This window comes from Lithobates pipiens, unplaced genomic scaffold (assembly GCF_037356315.1).
Source record: "Lithobates pipiens isolate NorthernLeopardFrog02 unplaced genomic scaffold, aLitPip1_a1.2 Scaffold_1, whole genome shotgun sequence".
NCBI classification, from domain to species: Eukaryota; Metazoa; Chordata; class Amphibia; order Anura; family Ranidae; genus Lithobates; species Lithobates pipiens.
This window is the reverse complement of record NW_027507685.1, coordinates 103,136,386-103,158,305: the sequence shown is the minus strand read 5'-3', so window position 1 is coordinate 103,158,305 and position 21,920 is coordinate 103,136,386. Positions and strand designations below refer to the sequence as shown.

Sequence of the window (21,920 nt, the reverse complement as noted above, 5' to 3'; positions counted from 1 at the left end):
ACTTAACACCACCGACTCTCTCATTGGCTTGTTACGTTTTTCTTGACTCAAGCCACCGGTGTGGTGCTATTATTTCCTGCGATTCATGTGATGAATGATGGAACCTACGTCCACCTGCTGAGAACTTGAGAACACGAGATAACAACAATAATAAATATATAAACTTGTAAGAAAAAAAAAAACTACAAAAGCTTTTCCAGCATTTGTAGTCCTTTGGAAAACATCAAAAAATTTCCCTTAGAAAACATCAAAAAAAAATTGCAACAAAGTCAAATGTATAATCTGCATATAAACAGGACGATAAAGGGAATGAAATTGATTACCTGGTGCGATGAAAGATTAAAATCTAAAACTTTATTTCTCATCATAAAAACTGACAATCGGACCGTTCAAAAAAATAAAAATCACAGCAACCTGAAATCCTGGTAATTAGCCCCCCCCCCCCCCCCCCAGTTATCGTTATTAGTTAGAAGGTTCCGTAACTGATCCTATCTAGCTTTGGTGGAACCAGGTGGCTTATTGTGTAAATGCTTAGAGACCTTGCTCCCCCCTGTACGTGTGGCCAATAAAAGGGGAAGGAGCTTAGAGTCCCGGGCCGGGGACTGCAACCAAGAGGTCTGTTGAGACTTCATTGTGTGATACTACCTGAGCCTGGCCTGGATACCACTGGCGCATTTCGACAGTGAAAGGGATTTTAGGCCAATGTTGGACATTGCATGGAATAGACTCCCTCCAGAGGTGGTTCTGGCCAGCACAGTAGAAAGGTCTGAATTCTTCCCTAAATGTACAGAATATAACTGGATACTGACATTTATAGGTAGAGTTGATCCAGAGAATATCTGATTGCCTCTCGGGGGATCAGGGAGGAATTTTTTCCCCCGCTGGAGCAAATTGGATAATGATCTGCTGGAGTTTTTTCGCCTTCCTCTGGATCAACTGTGGGTACAGGATTGTGTATATGGGATTGTATGATATTATTTTTTTATTGGTTGGATTGGATGGACTTTTTCAACCTGTCTAACTATGTAACTATGTAATTCCTCCCACTGACACCAATGATGGGGAACTATTCCTTCCACTGACACCAATGATGGTACACTATTACTACCATTGATACCAATGATGGGACACTATTCCTCCCACTGATACCAATGATGGGGCATTATTCCTCCCACTGATACCAATAATGGGGCACTATTGCTCCAACTGACACCAATGATGGGGCACTATTCCTCCCACTGATACCAATGATGGGGCACTATTCCTCCCACTGATACCAATGATGGGACACTATTCCTCCCACTGATACCAATGATGGGGCACTATTCCTCCCACTGATACCAATGATGGGACACTATTCCTCCCACTGATACCAATGAATATCCGATTGCCCCATGAAGTTTCAGGAAGGAATATTTCCCCCCTGCTGGAGCAAATTGGATCATGCTTTGCTGTGTTTTTTTGCCTTCCTCTGGATCCATTGTGGATATGGAAGTGTATATATATGATTGTTTTGTTTTGTTCCCCCCTTTTTATTGGTTGAACTGGATGGACTTGATTTTTTCAACCAGACTAACTATGTAACATCTTTAACCCATTCCATACCGGGCACTTTTATCCCCTTCCTGACAAGGCCAAATTTCAGCACTGTCACACTTCCGCAGTCATACAACGCTGTGCACATATGAAAGGTTTATCATTTATTTTACATAAATAGAGCTTTCTTTTGGTGGTATTTAATCAACACTGTTTTTTTTTTTATTGTTTGCTAAATAAATGAAAAAACACTGAAAATGTAAAAAAAAAATAAAACACGTTTTTCTTGGTTTCTGTTATAAAATTTTGCAAATAAATAATCTTTTTTCATAAATTTAGGCCAAAATGTATTCTGCTACGTTTTCTTGGTGAAAATAACCCAACTTGGTGTCTATTATTTAGTCTGTAGGTAAGTTATAGGGTCCACAAACTACGGGATATAGATCTGAAAATTTATCAATACTGATGACCAATCTCATTTCTTGAGGCCTGAAAATGCCAGGACAATATAAACACCTAGGTCACCCTGGAGGATAATGCGGGCTCACCCAAAATGCAGGGTCTAAGCCCTAACCAGAGCTCCTGTTGCTGGAGATGGGTTTTGCTGTGTGTTAGTATCATGGTGGTCATGGTCCTCAGGATCATCCCACCAGGAGATCAGCAAGTCGGGGGTCGAGTAGCAGATATAGCAGGTAGGGATCAAGCAAAAGTGTAGTCAATAAAATAGCCAAAGATTGGTAACAAGTGGTTGCAGCTTAGGATCAAGTAGAAGGATAGTCGAGGAACAAGCCAAAGGACGGTAACAAGAGGTTGCAGGTTGGGATCAAGCGGAAAGGTAGTTGAAGAACGAGCCAAAGGTCAGTAACAAGAGTTTACTGGTAGGGATCAAGTGGAAGTGTAGTTAAGGAACAAACCATAGGTCAGTAAAAAGTGGTTGCAGGTAGGGATCAAGCAGAAGCGTAGTCAAGGAACAAGCCAAAGGTTGGTAACAAATGGCTACAAACAATTTTGTGTAGCGCTATATCAAAGTGTCAGGAAAAATGTGTCAACAAAATATATCTGAGACCATCTAAATAAATAGATATCACGTGCTACTGCATGAGCACAAAAAATGTGAAATCAAACATTTAAACAAAAAATAAATATATGTGAAAGAGAATATACGTGGACATTTTTTTTTTTTTTTTAGATGTAGTCATTTGCAGAAAGTGCAAATACTAGATGAGTCCCACAAAGTCCAGCATTCAGTGTCAAATTGCAAGAAAAAAAATCAGGAAAGGCTTCAAGGAAAACTTTCAAGGTGTGTTCTTCATGCATATAACACCACCACCACCACCACCGTGAGACTGGGGGAGGCTTAACGGAGGACTTGGACTTAGCTAGGCATATGCCCCCCAAGTCGTGTAGGCTTATAGCTGGAAATAAACCTAACAGGTATAGATAGACCACAAATTCGGCTCACACCACAACATCAATTTAGCGATAATTCGTTGTTATCCAGTAGGAGATAGGGTCACAGTATTGTATATAAAACCATAAAAATAGGAATCCGACATAGCGTAATATTGTCAAAAAAGCGTTTTAATCAATAAAGCATATAAAGGAACACTCACATTTTGAAGGAATCAAAACGGTACATAGATATACAAGTTGCAAGCGATGTCTGTAAAGAAGTGGGGTGTCCGATGACGACTCCTTGGTCTCCATGGTTGAAACGCGTTGGGTGGACTCCTTTACAGACATTTGTTGGGTTGATTTCCAGCTATAAGCCTACATGACTTGGGGGGCATATGCCTAGCTAAGTCCAAGTTCTACGGTAAGCCTCCCCAAGTCTCACGGTGATGGTGGTGGTGGTGGTGTTATATGCATGAAGAACACACCTTGAAAGTTTTCCTTGAAGCCTTTCCTGATTTTTTTCTTGCAATTTGACACTGGATGTTGGACTTCGTGGGACTCATCTAGTATTTGCACTTTCTGTTAAAGAGGTTGCGAATGACTATATCTAAAAAAAAATATTTCTTTCCACGTATATTCTCTTTCACATATATTTATTTTTTGTTTAAATGTTTGATTCTACATTTTTTGTGCTCATGCAGTAGCATGTAATATCTATTTATTTAGATGTTCTCAGATATATGCATGTTGACATGTTTTTCCTGACACTTTGATATAGCGCTACACAAAATTGTCTGTTTCTGTTTTCCATGCTTTTGTCTAGAAGCTGTGTTGGCGGCTTAATCAATGTCCTCGTCACAGCGCAGTATACACCGATTAATATTTTTCTGGTAACAAATAGCTGCAGGTTGGGATCAAGCAGAAGCATAGACAAGGAACAAGCCAAAAGGCTTGTAAAAAGTGATTGCAGGTAGGGATCAAGCGGAAAGGTAGTTGAGGAACGAGCCAAAAGTCGGTAACAAGAGGTTGCAGGTAGGGATCAAGTGGAAAGGCAGTTGAGGATTGAGCCAAAAGTCGGTAACAAGAGGTTGCAGGTAGGGATCAAGTGGAAAGATAGTTGAGGAACAAGCCAAAAGTCGGTAAAAATTGGTTACAGGTTAGGGATCAAGTGGAAGCGTAGTTAAGGAACAAACCATAGGTCAGGAACAAGTGGTCGCAGGTAGGGATCAAGCGGAAATGTAGTCAAGTAACAAGCCAACGGTCAGTGACAAGTGGTTACAGGTAGACATCAACAGAAGCGTAGTCAAGGAACAAGCCAAAGGTTGGTAAAAAGTGGTTGCAGGTAGGGATCAAGCGGAAAGGTAGTTGAGGAACGAGCCAAAAGTCAGTAAAAGTGTTTACAGGTAGGGATAAAGTGGAAGTGTAGTTAAGGGACAAGTGGTCGCAGGTAGAGATCAAGCGGAAATGTAGTCAAGTAACAAGCCAATGGTCAGTGACAAGTGGTTACAGGTAGGCATCAAGCAGAAGCGTAGTCAAGGAATAAGCCAGAGGTCAGTAACAAGTGGTTGCAGGAAGGGATCAAGCAGAAGCTAGGTCCATAAAGATATGGTCGAATTTGGGGTGGAGGAACTTGACTGGCCTGCACAGAGTCACCCCGATAGAACACAATTTGGGATGAATTTGAGCGGAGACTGTAAGCCAGGCATTCTCGTCCAACATCAGTGCCTGACCTCACAAATGCACTTCTGGAAGAACGGTCAAAGATTCCCATAGACACACTCCTAAACCTTGTGGACGGCCTTCCCAGAAGAGTTGAAGCTGTTATGGCTGCAAAGGGTGGGCCAACTCAATATTGAACCCTACGGACTAAGACTGGGATGCCATTAAAGTTCATGTGCGTGTAAAGGCAGGTGTTAAACTTCAATCTCTTGGCTTACTTATGTTCTTTTCACCTCCACAGGTTCACTTTGATTGCTGTGGATACTCATGGAAGACACTCGGCACAAAGTTTGGTGACCTTACGTACGGCTTGCTCATTGGTGGATGATGGTAAAGCTGAAGGTGAGCATTTTTTTTGTAAAGCCGTTTACAAGGGAGTTGCATGCTTGCTGGTAAAAAAATGCAAACTGGCTTATTCACTACGGCAGTCCGATTGCGTGAATATTACATTATTCAATTATTAAAAATGTCCATTAAAGTACAATAAGTACAATATTATTATTATTATTATTATTATTAATAATAATGTTATTAATAAATAATAATAATAATAATAATAGGTGATTATTATTATTATTATTATTATTAATAATAATAATAATAATAATAATTGTTATTTTCATTATTGTTATTGTTATTATTATTTATTAATAGTTCTTTATTAGTATAGTAGTTGTAGTTTTTAATAATAATAATAGTATTATTATTATTACATTTCATTATTAAAAATTACCTTTTCATTATATTACAATATTATTACTATAGTTATTGTTATTACTATTATTATTAATAATAAAAATAGGTGAATATTATTATTATTATTATTATTATTATTAATTGTTATTTTCATTATTATTGTCATTTATTAATAGTTCTTTATTAGTATAGTAGTTGTAGTTGTTATTAATAATTATAATATTATTATTACATTGAATTATTCAAAATTACCTTTTCATTATAGTACAATATCATTACTATAGTTATTATTAGTAGTAATTAATAATAATAATATTACTCTGTGGCTGCGTAATAATAATAGTGCACTGAGTAAACTGTTGATGCTGTATAAATCCTGTATTATAATAATAATAATAATAATAATAATCTTGTGCATCAACGTAGATCAGAACTCCTTCAGGTTTCCATATTGCATTTTTACATAAAATTACAGCGGATGCAGATTGAAAATGAAAGGTCATTTTCATTAATATTCTAATAATAATAAGAAGAAGAAGGTGAAATAAAAAATAAATAATAAATAACAATAATAATAGATTGATATTATGGTTATTATTATTATTATTATTATTATTATTATTGATTATTATTATACATTGTTATTATAATAATAAATGATTATTATTTATAATAATACTATTAATATTATTTATCATTATTATAGATTGTTATTATAATAATAATAAATTATTATTCTTATTAATTATTATTATTATTATTATAGATTGTTATTATAATAATAATAATACATTATTATTATTATTATTACATTATTTATTATTAAAAATAGCCTTTCCATTAAAGTACAATATGGGTTGTGTAACAATTGTATATGTTATTTTATATTTTATTTTGCTTTTTTTCCCCCACATTAAAGTGCAAGAATGATCACTTGCACCCACAGGAAATTTTTCTTTTACATTTTTTTCCATTATATTAGCGTTCAATAGACAACGCTGTAATCTGCATGATGGATGGGAAGTTTAGCAGAAAATAAAAAGTTTTTTTTCTTGTTATGATATATATATATATATATGATGATGATTAGAAGGTGTTGGCTGATGTTGCACTCGTGTGGCTCTCCTCTGATTTTCTCACAGGTGGTTTATTACACTTCTCCACAACCACCTTTATTCTCTGATTAAAGGCTTTACAGCATGAAATGTGTCAGATCATTTGTCTTCTGATAAGAGCTTCGCTCCATCTAAAAAATACCGCAAAGCCAACCATGTGCAGAACTTCATCAATATCGTGAATAAAACATGGCTGATCAGAGACGATAGGTACAATGCCTAAAAAGTAAAAAAGATTTTGTATATATATATATATATATATATATATATATATATATATATAATACAGTATCTCAAAAAAGTGAGTACACCCCTCAGTCACATTTTTGTAAATCTTTTCTTCTATCTTTTCATGTGACAACACTGAAGAAATGACACTTGTCTACAATGTAATATAGTGAGTGTACAGCTTGTATAACAGTGTAAATTTGCTGCCCCCTCAAAATAACTCAACACGCAGCCATTAATGTCTAAACCGCTGGCAACAAAAGTCAGTACACCCCTAAGTGAAAATTTCCAAATTGGGCCCAATTAGCCATTTTCCCTCCCTGGTGTCATGTGACTTGTTAGTGTTGCAAGGTCTCAGGTGTGAATGGGGAGCAGGTGTGTTACATTTGGTGTTATCGCTCTCACTCTCTCATACTGGTCACTGGAAGTTCAACATGGAACCTCATGGCAAAGAACTCTCTGAGGGTCAGTGCTCAGACCATACGCCGCACACTGCATCAAATTGGTCTGCATGGCTGTCATCCCAGAAGCAAGCCTCTTCTAAATATGATGCACGAGAAAGCCCACAAACAGTTTGCTGAAGACAAGCAGACTAAGGAGATGGATTACTGGAACCATGTCCTGTGGTCTGATGAGACCAAGATAAACTTATTTGGTTCAGATGGTGACAAGCGTGTGTGGGGGTAACCAGGTGAGGAGGACAAAGACAAGTGTGTCTTGTCTACAGTCAAGCATGGTGGTGGGAGTGTCATGGTCTGCGGCTGCATGAGTGCTGCTGGCACTGGGGAGCTACAGTCCATTGAGGGAACCATGAATACCAACATGTACTGTACTGAAGCAGAGCATGATCCCCTCTCTTCAGAGACTGGGCCGCAGGGCAGTATTCCAACATGATAACCACCCCAAACACACCTCCAAGATGATCACTGCCTTGCTAAAGAAGCTGAGGGTAAAGGTGATGGACTGGCCAAGCATGTCTCCAGACCTAGCCTCTATTGAGCATCTGTGGGGCATCCTCAAAGGGAAGGTGGCAGAGTGCAAGCCCTCTCTATAAAAAAAAAAAAAAAAAAAAAAGCATTTAGACTAATATGGATACATCCCTATAGTGTCTGAAATTGCAACATTATAAGGTGACTAAGTCCTTAATAGGGTTTAGGTCTGGAGGCATGCTTGGCCAGTCCATCACCTTTACCCTCAGCTTCTTTAGCAAGGCAGTGGTCATCTTGGAGGTGTGTTTGTGGTGTCGTTATCATGTTGGAATACTGCCCTGCGGCCCGGTTCAGGTCATCGTTCAGCTTTGTAGTGTTTCTCAGGAGGCATTTTTGCTTTAATGGAAAACTAACCACTTGCCCTCCACGCTATAGCCAATATATGTCCCTGGATGTCCTACCGAGAACCCTGGGGCTCACATTGGGAAGTGTCACAGTGGACACAATGAATCACAGATCAGGGGAAAAGGGCCAATCACAATGGCCCTTTATCATGTGATCAGCTGTGTCCGATCACAGCTGGTCAAGCAACGTGTGAGGAAAGGAGAGCTAATTTGACAGGGCACAGTGAGTACAGCATTTACACTGGTAATCAGTGCACCGATTATCAGTGCAGCCCCATCATGGCAGCTTATGAGTGCTGCCTCATCAGTGCAGCCTCCTCATTAGTGCCCATCAGTGTAGGATATCAGTTCGCATTAGTGCAGCCTCATCAGTGGCCATCAGTGCAGCCCCATCAGTGTGTGTGTGTGTGTGTGTGTGTATATATATATATATATATATATATATTATTGATTTATTGATTTTGCTTCCATATTTAATATATTCTTGATCATTTTAAATTGCAAATATACACTGTACTATAATATAGTATTTATAAAAAAAAAAAAAAAAAAAAAATATATATATATATATATATATATATATATATATATATATATATATATATATATATGTAAAATAAATGGTATTAATCTGAAATTCAAAATGATCAAGAATATATATTAAATATGGAAGCAAAATAAATAAATCAATAATAATTATATATATATATATATATATATATATATATATATATATATATATATATAAATTATTTTTTTCTGCAGTATTTAATTATAGGTGCATCTGCACTTAATTTTTAGATATTGTTTTACATTTTCTTAGTCCCCCCTACAAAGTTCCACAGCTGTTGAACCTGCCAATATATTTAAAGAGGAAGTAAACCCTGATGAGTTTACTTCCTCTTTTTTTCCCTGCAAAGGTAAAGCATAATGGACTACTATGCATCGCATAGTAGCCCATTATGTGTCACTTACCTGACACAGGAGCCAGCGAAGTCGCGCTGTCCCCTGTAGTCCGCCGCATCCATCTTGCTTGTGGCGTCTTGAAGCTCCGCCGCTGTCATTCGGCGAAGCCGCGATGACGGCACTCCCGCGCATGCGCACGGGAGTCGACAAATGCGGCAGCTCCATTTTTGGAACTGCCGCGTTCAGTGCGCCTGCGCGCCGCTGTCTACGGCGCATGCGCCGTAGACAGCGGTGCCTGTCTTCAGGCAAATATCTCCTAAACCGTATAGGTTTAGGAGATATTGCTTGGACCTACAGGTAAGCCTTAATCTAGGCTTACCTGTAGGTCAAAGTGGTTTGTAAGGGTTTACAACCACTTTAAAAAAAAATTCTGCCCCTATAAATCTCTATTTATAGGAAGGCAACTTTCTGCTTTCATTTTTCAATACAATTTCAATTATTGTAAGTTGCAATTCATACTATACTGTAGTATACCATTTATTTTAAAAGCTGACTCTTCATGAAGGGCATGGCTGAACTTTAGAGAATCCTGGACTTTTTAGAAATGGATTTCAGTCATCATTTTTTTTTTCCAGGCTTTTCTGGGTTTCATCACCTTTAAAGCATAGCCTGTGTTATCTGGGCAGCGGGGTTTCTAAATAATTGCTCTCCCGAGTATAAAGAGAAATACATTAGCATCTTTCTTTTTTATGGCTCTTCATAGAACATTTTATTTTGATGGTTTCAGAGGTCTTGTACAGTGTGGTGCTAAATTGAGTGGAAAAGGGGGGCACTGACATTTTTTGTGTTTTAAAGCGGTGGTCTCTAACAGTGTGTATGTTGTTGCTATATTGTTAAACATATACAGTGGGGAAAATAATTATTTGATCCACTGACAACTTTGTAAGTTTGCCCACTTACAAAGAAATGAAGGGTCTATCATTTATATCATAGGTGTATTTTAAATGATAGAGACAGAATATCAACCAAAAATCCTGAAAAAATAGCATAAAACACAGTCCAGTACAATAAGTATTTGATCCCCAAGCAAAACATGTAGTTAGGACTTAGTACTTGGTGGAGAAAACCCTTGTTGGCAAGCACTGAGGTCAGACGTTTCTTGTAGTTGGTTACCAGGTTTGCACACATCTCATAAGGGATTTTGGACCACTCTTTTTTACAGATCTTCTCTAAATCCTTAAGGTTTTCTTGGCTGCCGCTTGGCAACTCGAAGTTTCAGCTCCCTCCATACATTTTCTTTAGGATTAAGGTCTGGAGACTGGCTAGGTCACTCCATGATCTTAACGTGCTTCTTCTTGAGTCACTCCTTTGTTGCCTTGGCGGTATGTTTTGGGTCATTGTAATGCTGGAAGACACATCCATGACACATATTCAGTATTCTGGCAGTATTCTGGCTGACGGAAGAAGGTTCTCGCCCAAGATTTTACAATACATAGCCCCATCCATTGGCCCCTCAATGTGACCAAGTCGACCTGTACCTTTAGCAGAGAAACGGCCCCAAAGCATAATGTTTACATCTCTGTGCTTGACTTTAGGGATGGTAATCTTAGGGTCATAGTCAGCATTTTCCTTCCTCCAAACACAGCGAGTCAAGTTAATGCCAAAGAAAGAGCTAAATTTTGTTCTCATCTGACCACAGCACTTTCTCCCAATCCTTCTCTGAATCATTTAGATGTTCTCTGACATGACTGTGCATGTGCCTTCTCGAGAAGGGGGACTCGCCATGGTTGGAGGAAGAAAAATTCTGACTATTTCCCTAAGAACGCCATCTCTACAGTCAAGCACGTAGGTGGAAACATTATGCTTTGGGGCTGTTTCTAAAGGTACAGGCTGACTTTTCCGCATAATGGGGCCAATGGATGGGGCCAATGGATGGGGCCATGTATTGTAAAATCTTGGAGGTGAACCTTCTTCCCTAAGTCAGAACATTGAAGATAGGTCATGTATTGGTCTTTCAGGATGACAATGGCCCAAAATATACCGAAAAAGGCAACAAAGGAGTGGCTCAAAACAAAGCACATTAAGGTCATGGAGTGGCCTATTCAGTCTCAGGACCATAATCCTATAGATAATTTATGGCTATGGCAGGAGCTATATCTTCAAGTTACCAGGCAACAGCCTAGAAACCTTAAGGGTGAGGTTTCATAGTTTCATAGTTAGTAAGGTTGAATAAAGACACCAGTCCATCCAGTTCAACCTGAGTGAGTGTCCACAATTGCCCCTATCCCTGCACACTGAACACTGAACACTCAAATCGGTCCCTACCCTCAAGGAGCCCACAATCCAAGGTCCCCATCCATATACTAGGGCCAATCCTGGACAGAAGCCAATCAACCTACCTGCATGTCTTTGGATTGTGGGAGGAAACCGGAGTACCCAGAGGAAACCCACGCAAGCACAGGGAGAACATGCAAACTCCAGGCAGGTAGTGTCGTGGTTGGGATTTGAACCAGCGACCCTTTTTACTGCTAGGTGAGAGTGCTAACCACTACACCACTGTGCCGCCCGTGATGAAGCTTCCATTGGTACTGTTAAGTCTACAGCATCCAAAGACATTTTTGACAATTATGGGCTTCTAACCATGCATTAACAGTTTAGTGAAGACCCTATTCTGTTCCATCATGACTTCAACCCTACTGAACAGGTCTTCTCATCCATCATCAAGAACTGACATTACTATCATACTCTCATTAAGAATTAGAATTAGGAGTAAATAAATGATAGAGCAGCATATGCATTGGCCAGTGGCAGTGCAGCAAGATGAGCCAAAAGGTACTAGTGACAAAGGGCACAGGAAGGTGTTTTCCTACAAGGATTAGAAGACCACAGGAGACACAGCAGTGTACAACTGTACAACTGTCCAGTGGCAGGGCAGTTTTAATGAGCAAGTTGAGGGTAAAAAATTTACTAGAGCCAAAGGGCACAAGAAGGTGTTTACCTTTAAAGAATGAGAAGGCCACAGGAGATACAACAGTGTGAAATTGTCAATTGGCAAAGCAGATTTAATGAGAAAGGTGAGGCCAAAATGTACTCCAGACATAGGGCACAGGGATGGTGTTTTCCTATAAGGATTAGAAAATCACAGGAGATAATGCAGTGTACAACTGTCCAGTGGCAGGGCAATTTAAATGAGCAAGATGAGGTCAAAATGTACTAGACAAAGGGCACAGGAAGGTGTTTTCCTACAAGGATTAGAAGACAATAGGACATACAGCAGTGTACAATTGTGCAGCGGCAGGCAGTTTTAATGAGCAAGATAAGGGCCAAAATGTACTGGAGATAAAGGGCATGGGAAGGTGTTTTCCTACAAGGATTAAAAAGCCACAAGCGATCCAGCAGTGTAAAATTGTGCAGTGGCAGGGCCAGATTTAATGAGCAATATAAGGCCAAAATGTCCTGGAGACAATGGACACGGGAAGGTGTTTTCCTTCAAGGATTAGAAAACCACACGGGATACAGGAGTGTACAACTGTCCAGTGGCAGGGCAATTTTAATGAGCAAGATGAGGTCAAAATGTACTAGAGACAAAGGGCAGAGGAAGGTGTTTTCCTCCAAGGATTAGAAGACCACAGGAGATATAGCAAAAATGTAAAAGTGTAAAATTCAGCTAGCGGTAATGCAGTATTTCCTTGACATACCTGAATCAGGAAAATATTACATGATGGCCACTAGATGGATATGACGATCATAGGGAATAACAACATTACCCTTATGGTGGGGAAAATGATCGTGACCTTCGTCAAGCTTCTTTTTTTTTATTTTTTAAATAGACCTTTAAATGCCATCACAGCAGATCCTTTACATAAAATTCAGGGAAAATGCTATTTATGTATGTTCGAGGAAAACGTTTCAAGTTCTACTTTTGAGGCAGATTTTAAATTTGTTATTTTTCATTACAGAAATCGCAGACAGAATTTACACTTTGTACAATGGATACACCAGTGGGAAGGAGCAGCAGATCGCCTACAACACACTGATGGAAGTATCTGCATCAATGCTTCTTCGAGTCCAACATCATTATAACACGTTGTATGAGAAGTTCGGGGACTTTGTTTGGAGAAGTGAAGATGAGCTGGGACCTCGGTAAGAATGAATGATGCCATGATCCAACTGCCATTTGTTTTAAATAGGACAACAATGAGTTTAATAACATGACATCTCTAACTGCCATTTCTCGAAATAAGGCAAAAATCTGTCAGATAACATGACAACCCCAACTACCAATAATAAAAATATGCCAAACATCTGTTAGATAACATAATAATCACCTCCAACTGCCATTTTCACTGTATTCAAGAAATGTTCATGTGTCCTTTGATTTGATTTTGAGCAAAAAATGAATTTGTTTTCTTTTGTTTTAATATTCTTCCTTTTAAATGAAGCAACCACCAGTTTGCTTCCAAACAGCCACCCCCTCCCCATGCATATGCCCCTGCCATCCTAGGTTATGCTTTCCCAATTGCGGGACTGGGATCGGCATGGCGGGTGCTGCCAGGTAGGGTAGATGAGCTGGGTGGACATTTTTTTGCTGACTCGATCTGCACTGCATTAGATGTATTGGAGCACAGGAGAGATATTCAGGGCTTCGACACCCCAGATGTCTCATTAACCACTTTCAGACCGGACCATTTTGCTGGTCAATGACCAGAGGTCTTTTTACAATTTGGCACTGCACTGCTTTAACTGGTAATTGCGCGGTCATGCAATGTTGTACCCAAACAAAATTTGCGTCCTTTTTTTCCCACAAATAGAGATTTCTTTTAAAGGTATTTGACTGACTCTGCGATTTTTATTTTTTGCGATATAAACGTAAAAAGACCGCAAATTTTGAAAAAAAATGATATTTTCTACTTTTTGTTATTAGAAAAATCCAATAAACTTAATTTTAGTCATACATTTAGGCCAAAATGTATTCAGCCACATGTATTTGGTAAAAAAAAGTCAATAACTGTATATTTATTGGTTTGCGCAAAAGTTGTCACATCTACAAACTAAGGTACGTTTTCTGGAATTTCCGCAGCTTTTAGTTTATGACTGCCTATCTCATTTCTTGAGGTGCTAAAATGGCAGGGCAGTACAAAACCCCCCCCCCCCCCCAAATGACCCCATTTTGGAAAGTAGACACCCTAAGGAAATTGATAAGAGGCATGTTGAGCCCATTGAATATTTTATTTTTTTGCCTCAAGCGATTGAATAATGACAAAAATTTTTTTTTTTTTTTTTTTTTTACACAAAGTTGTCACTAAATGATATATTGCTCACACATGCCATGGTTATATGTGGAATTGTACCCCAAAATACATTCTGTTGCTTCTCCTGAGTACGGGGATACCACATGTGGTCGACTTTTTGGAAGCCTAGCCGCGTACGGGGCCCTGAAAACCAAGCACCGCCTTCAGGATTTCTAAGGGCATACATTTGTAATTTCACTCCTCATTACCTATCACAGTTTTGAAGGCCATAACATGCCAAGATGGCATAAAACACCCACAAATGACCCCATTTTAGAAAGTAGACACCCCAAGCTATTTGCTGAGAGGCATGTTGAGTCCATGGAATATTTTATATTTTGCCACAAGTTGCGGGAAAATTACAAACTTTTATTTATTTTTATTTTTTTTCCACAAAGTTGTCACTAAATGATATATTGCTCACACATGCTATGGGCATATGTGAAATGACACCCCAAAATAAATTCTGCTGCTTCTCCTGAGTACGGGGATACCACATATGTGGGACTTTTTGGGAGCCTAGCCGCGTACGGGGCCCCGAAAACCAAGCACCGCCTTCAGGCTTTCTAAGGGCGTAAATTTTTGACTTCACTCCTCACTACCTATTACAGTTTTGAAGGCCATAAAATGCCAAGATGGCACAAACCCCCCACAAATGACCCTATTTTAGAAAGTAGACACCCCAAGCTATTTGCTGAGAGGCATGTTGAGTCCATGGAATATTTTATATTTTGCCACAAGTTGCGGGAAAATTACAAACTTTTATTTATTTTTTATTTTTTTTCACAAAGTTGTCACTAAATGATATATTGCTCACACATGCTATGGGCATATGTGAAATGACATCCCAAAATAATTTTTGCTGCTTCTCCTGAGTACGGGGATACCACATGTGTGGGATTTTTTGGGAGCCTAGCCGTGTACGGGGCCCCGAAAGCCAAGAACCGCCTTCAGGCTTTCTAAGGGCGTACATTTTTGACTTCACTCCTCACTACCTATTACAGTTTTGAAGGCATAAAATGCCAAGATGGCACAAAACCCCCACAAATGACCCCATTTTAGAAAGTAGACACCCCAAGCTATTTGCTGAGAGGCATGTTGAGTCCATGGAATATTTTATATTTTGCCACAAGTTGCGGGAATATTACAAACTTTTTTTTTTTTTCACAAAGTTGTCACTAAATGATATATTGCTCGCTCCCTACGATCACCCCTGAACAACTAGACTCCTTATCGGCCCCCTTCCTCCCTGAAGAAATCCATTCTCTCATTAAGAAGCTTCCCCTACATAAAGCCCCGGGCCCAGATGGCATTACCAACGAGTACTATAAGAAATATGCTGACATCATCGTACCCTATCTCTGCAAAACCTATAACCAATTTGCGAGCACTGGACAGATCCCCAAGGAATCCCTAGAAGCACTTGTAGTTACTATCCCTAAACCAGGGAAACCTCCTGATAGCCCAGCAAACTACCGTCCCATATCACTCCTCAGCACAGACACCAAACTTTATGCCAAACTTCTCGCCCAACGACTGGCCATAATTCTCCCAGACCTAATACATCGCGATCAAGTGGGCTTCGTCCCGGGAAGGCAGACAACAGATGGAACCAGACGGTTTATCGACCTGATTCAATGGGTCGAATGTAAGCGAACGCCTTCTCTCTTCCTTTCCCTGGACGCAGAGAAGGCGTTCGATAGAGTCTCCTGGCCTTATATGGAGGCAGTCCTCCGTAAGGTTGGGATTTCAGGCTCCTTCCTGTCAGCCATTCTGGGACTGTATACACACCCTAGTGCGCGTGTGGACCTCGGGCATAATATCGAACCCTTTTCAAATCACCAATGGCACACGTAAAGGATGCCCTTTGTCCCCACTGATATTTGCCCTGGTAATGGAGCCCTTAGCGCAGACTATCAGACAAAACCCCCAAATTAAAGGCATTACGGTGGCAGACACAGAACACAAAATTGGCCTCTACGCCGATGATGTTATCATTGCCCTCACGGACCCACTTACCTCACTCCCTGAGGTTCAACGCACGTTGGACTCCTTCAGCGCTGTTTCAATGTACAAAGTTAACCATTCCAAATCCCTAATGCTGAATCTTGGCCTAGACCCACACACCATGTCCCAGATTTCAGCAAAGACCTCTTTCACGTGGGCCACCAACTCTTTCCTCCCGTATTTAGGTGTACAACTGACATACCCCAGCTCCATATTGGTAAGAACCAATCTTGAAACTCTACTGGGCAAACTTCACCGCCTCTCCAAAGACCTATTGACCACACCGGCTTCCTGGGCAGGTAGAATTGCACAAACCAAAATGTATCTACTCCCCCATATCCTTTACTTCTTCCGTTCCATCCCCCTCCCGCCCCTTCAAGCCCATCTTAAAAAGCTCCAAGGGATACTTAATGCTTTCATTTGGCAGCACAAACACCCGAGAATTAGAAATAATATCCTCCTGACACCCACTCGCTTTGGTGGCTTGGGGGCCCCTAATCTCAAAGCATATCACCGAGCTATCTTACTAGACCAACTCAAAACATGGTGGTCCTCAGACCTACAACCTACCTGGAAGCAAATAGAACTTGCTATCTTAACAACGGATCCAGTGAATATTTTGACAGCTATCTGGTTGCGCTTTAAACCTTCTCGTTACCCACTTGACTAAATTAACGCATCCCTTAGAGTATGGCAAACATACTTTCAAAACACTGCTCATGTCTCCCTGGCACTCCTCCCACTGGTCCCCCTAGAAGCCCTCCAAGTATTCTCCCTTGATCTCCCCATAGGGGTCTGGGTCGCAGCTGGGCTCACTAATGTGAACGCATTATTTTCCTCTCCTATCCTTCTCCCAACTACAACACAAATATCATGTCCCCTCCACAACATTCTTCTTATATCTCCGGATCAGGTCCATCCTAGCAAATCTCCCTCTTTCCTCCAAGAACCCACTCAAGGACCCCCTACTACAGTTCTTTGGGAATAAAACTCAAAAAAAGGGAGGCATCTCTCTCATCTACAAAATACTCACTTCACCAGACCCAGAAGTTGATCCCGCACGCACCGAATACTGGTCATCCAAACTGCAACACGTAGTTCCACCAGAAACATGGCAGAAGGCTCTGAATGCTCCGACACGCTTCTCTCACTGCATCTCCCATTGGGAATCTCTGATGAAACTTTACCACGGTTGGTACTACACACCGACCAGACTGGCTAAAATTCTTCCCTCTTCCTCGCCTAACTGTTGGAGGAACTGCGGTGACAGAGGTACACTACTACATATTTGGTGAGGTTGTCCCCGTATACAACCATTCTGGAAAAAAATTAAAAACCTAATACACCAGATTTGTAAAATAACTTTCCCGCTCTCTCCCACCGACTTACTATTGGGTATATCTGTCCTCTCGTGGCCGCACCACCTGCACGCCCTACTGACCCACATCCTTATCGCTGCCCGACTAGCTATTGCAAAAAATTGGAAATCTGTACACTCCCCGACCCTGAAACAAGTCCTCATATTGCTGAATACCCACTTTAGATTCGAATACGCCTTTGCTAAATCTAACCTCACAACTGATAAGTTCCTGTATGCCTGGAAACTTTGGATAGCGGACCCCAGGAGTAGCCCATTACACTGAACATCCCGGGATATCATATTCATTTTATATCTGCTCCTAAAGATTGATGTTACCTATACTCAAGAGTATACCCAAGGTACCTATACCCGTACATTTTTTTTTATATGATTTTTCTCCCTCACTCAGTTATTGCCTATACCATGTGAGTAAATCAAACTCTGGTTATACCTGCTTTTTTTTATTTTTATTTTTTTATTTGTACTCATATATCCTCACTCCTCCCCTTTGCAAACCTCCCCTTCCTTTAAAACCGAGTATCCTGCTAGAATTTTGATATGTTACTGTGTTGTACACCATACCTGCATACCTGTATCTGTATGTACCCTACCTGTTTGACAAGTTTACTGCCAGGGTATGCCCGTTTGGCTATGTACCTTTCTTCTGACTCTTCCTTTCATCTCATAATAAAAATTTACAGTTAAAAAAAAATGATATATTGCTCACACATGCCATGGGCATATGTGAAATGACACCCCAAAATAAATTCTGCTGCTTCTCCTGAGTACGGGGATACCACATGTGTGGGATTTTTTGGGAGCCTAGCCGCGTACGGGGCCCCGAAATCCAAGCACTGCCTTCAGGATTTCTAAGGGTGTAAATTTTTGATTTTACTCCTCACTACCTATCGCAGTTTTGAAGGCCATAAAATGCCAAGATGGCACAAACCCCCGCCAAATGACCCCATTTTGGAAAGTAGACACCCCTAAATTTAGGGGTACACTAGTGAGACTCACAGGTAAAAAAGCACCTAGGCTGTCAGCGACTGTATCAAAACGCTACAAAAAAAACTGTTAGCGATCGCAGGGATCAGGCCTGACTCTGCGAACGCTGCAGTTATGTGTGTTGTGTTTTGTAAGTGACAGTGATCGATCGATACTGCACTTGGGTGGGCTGGGCTGGGCTTGGCGGAGGGGCTAAACGCAGGTGCTAGCATGTATCTGGGCTGATCCCGCTAACAATGCGTTTTGGGAAACCTAAACTGCTGGCGACGCTAATATAGATCTGATCAGATACTATATTACTAAGGGAGGTGTATGCTTTGTGCGTGGGTGTTAGCGGTACTGGCACTAACCTGACGCTGCCTGGGGCGACGCAGACCTTATCTGACCCTCAAATTTATATCACCCGCCGGGTGATCAGGGGTTTAAACCTTTATTAGGTAATAAATGGCGGGTGCCCTGAAACTATAAAAAAATAACTAACCAACCAGCGTCACCTGTAACAGTTATATGATGATCACTGGTGAAAGGGTTAACTAGGGGGCAATCGGGGGCTTTATGCGGTAGTATATGGGGGTCCCTGGCGCTATAAAAAGCTGCGGCGAACCTAAATACCTACCTGCCTAACTAGCGTCACCTGTGACACTAATACAGCGATCAGAAAAACGATCGCTTATTAGGCTGGGTTCACACTGGAGCGATGCGGGAACGCCACGAATCCGCGGCGGGTTCCCGCATCACACTGCCCTATGCGAACTGCTGGGAGTGTCAGTGAAATGTTAATGACACCCCCAGATCAGTTTGCATATCGTAGTGCGATCTGCAAACTCGGACAGGAATCGGATCGCATGGTGTGAACACCCATATGATCCGATTCTGCTGCAGACCAAAAAAAGGGTCCCGTGCGAGTTTGCGGCGGGTGCGGCGGGTGCGGCGGGTGCGATGCGAATTCAGCCATACTATCTGTATGGCTGAACTCGAATCGCACAGAGATCGGATGTGATTTGCACTGCAGTGTGGTGCGAATCACATCCGTTCTCATAAACCGCTGCAATGTGAACCCAGCCTTAGTGACACTGGCGACGGGGGGTGATCACGGGGTTAAACCTTTATTGGGGGGGTTAGGGGGGTACCCTAGAACTAAAGGGGGCTAACCCTAACTGCCCTAACAGTTATTACAGTCACAAATGACACCAATGCAAAAAAAATAAAAAATTCAATTGGTGTCACTGTGACTGGGGGTGCATGCAGGGGTGATTGGGGGGGTGATCGGGGGGTGAAGGGGGGGGTGAGATTGTGCCTGGCATGTTCTACTGTATTGTGTAGTGTTGGTGCAACTCACCGATCCTCTCTCCTCGGTGCCGGAACGAAAAATACCGACACGGAGGAGAGATTACATCACTTCCTCTGCCTGTGTTTACATTACAGGAGAGGAAGTGATGTCACGCTGCACTTCCATTCGTCAGGAGCGATCGCGGGGGGGTGGCCATGAACGAATGGCCGCCCCCTCATCCCGGATCGCTCCTGAACGGATTCCGACCGCGGCTGGCACCGGGGGGGGGGGGCCGGATAGGGCCCCCCACCCGCGGGAAGGCAGGGACGTACATGTACGCCCATATGCCTGCCCGTGCCATTCTGTCGACGTACATCGTCGTGCGGCGGTCGGCAACTGGTAAAAGAGAAGGCGTCACTAAAAAAAAATCACATAGGGGACTTTGTAATGAAGAAACTGAAGTGAAAAAATATTTTAAAATTGTAAAAAGGAAAGGTACACCCAAGCACATAAAATCACTCAAAAAAAGTTTGAGGCCCCATCCCCATGCACATACGAAGGTAAACCCAATGCGTCAGGGGCATCTACGCATGAAAATGTTGATTGCCTTACACATGTTACATATTGCCACAAGATAAGAGAGAGAGGCACCTCTGAGTGTAGACTGTAAAATTCTTATTTAATGCACAGGTGGTTAAAAACACTCACATTAAGTGGTACATTAACAGGCAATGTAAAGATTCCAGGGAGACCCTCGATGTGTCATCTGTATCCCTTGCGCTGGGGGAGTCCTGTAGGCGTGTGTCTGCTCCTGGGGGCTGTATTAGATGTGCAGAGCTGGCCGATGTAGAGCAGTGAGCGTTAGTCCGAGGCGTGGAACACACGAGGAACTCCGGGCGACGGGAGATGACGTCACATATTACCACACACAGCAGAGAGAGCGCAATAATTCTAGAACCAGACCTCCTCCTAATTCTAAACTGATGAACTGTATATAATATTTTTGGGGCTTTATGTAATCTTCAGGCCTAAAAAATTTTTTTAAACATGTTTGCAGAAAATGGAAAAACGGTCCTGAAAGCTAAAGGGATAAAGGGACACCGGGAAGGGATTACGTTTCATGTTATTTGTTACCTAAATCACCTTGTTTCCCTTCTCTTGTAGTAAAGCCCATCTTGTTCTCCGAAGACTTGAAAAAGTCAGCAGCCACTGCTCCGGACTTCTACGAAGCGCGCACATCCAACGCCGGATAGACAACATTCCTTACCTGATCTGCCACAGCGAAGACCTGCGAACCTCAGGCTTTGTTTTGTACAGCATTTTAAAAGACAGCAAATTTACATGCGAAGAGAAAATGGTGTCCATGCCTCGGAACACTTATGGAGATTCTAAAGGCCGATAATTGCGGCCGAGGAAGCCAACCTTGTTCTGGAAGGACTGGCAAGAGCATCAATGGTCATGCCAGGGTAACGTCATAAAAGCAGCCAAGAAATGGTGAACGTCGTAGTGACTTTTATTCTTTGAGGACAGATAAGGTGCTATGGAGACACATAACTCATTTTTAAAAATCCTTAAAAAAGACCAAGAAACCTTTTTTTTAAATAAATATTTTGTTAATTCCCATGAAGAGTACCAGCAAAGCCACTACTACACCATGTACTCCTTGGACGGAGGTGTGACAAATCTTCTATTTTTTTCGTTGCCTTTTAATTTTCCAGTTAGTGTGGAAATGATGCAGGGAATTTTCTATTTTTTGTTTTTTTGCTTTTTGTAGTTCACTTAAACCTGCTCAGTCCTGTGCATATAGTACTACAACCGGTGTGCATTAAACATCTTCCTACAATACAATTTTGGTGTCAACTGCCTATTACAAGGGAGGGAACAGTTTATGGAATTTTGTGTATCAATGTAAAGCTATTGAAAAAAAAAATTTGGATTGGGTTGGTTGGTTGCCTCGGCCTAACAGTTAATAAAGATGGGGTCTTTACAAAAATTTTGCATTGGGTTGGTTGGTTGCCTTGGCCTCCCAGGTAAAATAAAAACAGGTTCTTTACAAAAA

The 21,920-nt window shown here is 41.1% G+C and overlaps 1 protein-coding gene across 3 annotated transcripts in view; it reads left to right on the top strand.

Annotated features, from left to right (window-relative positions):
* ASTN2 (astrotactin 2) overlaps positions 1-21,709 on the top strand; it is a 661,578-nt gene extending 639,869 nt beyond the window's left edge. For all 3 annotated transcript variants that reach the window (XM_077468007.1, XM_077468041.1, XM_077468112.1), the window contains 3 exons: positions 4,892-4,992; positions 12,888-13,071; positions 21,026-21,709. In XM_077468007.1, coding sequence (XP_077324133.1) covers positions 4,892-4,992; positions 12,888-13,071; positions 21,026-21,263 — 523 coding nt within the window. In that variant the 3' untranslated portion in view covers positions 21,264-21,709. The remainder of the gene's footprint in view (positions 1-4,891; positions 4,993-12,887; positions 13,072-21,025) is intronic.
* The last annotated feature ends 211 nt before the right edge of the window (positions 21,710-21,920 follow it).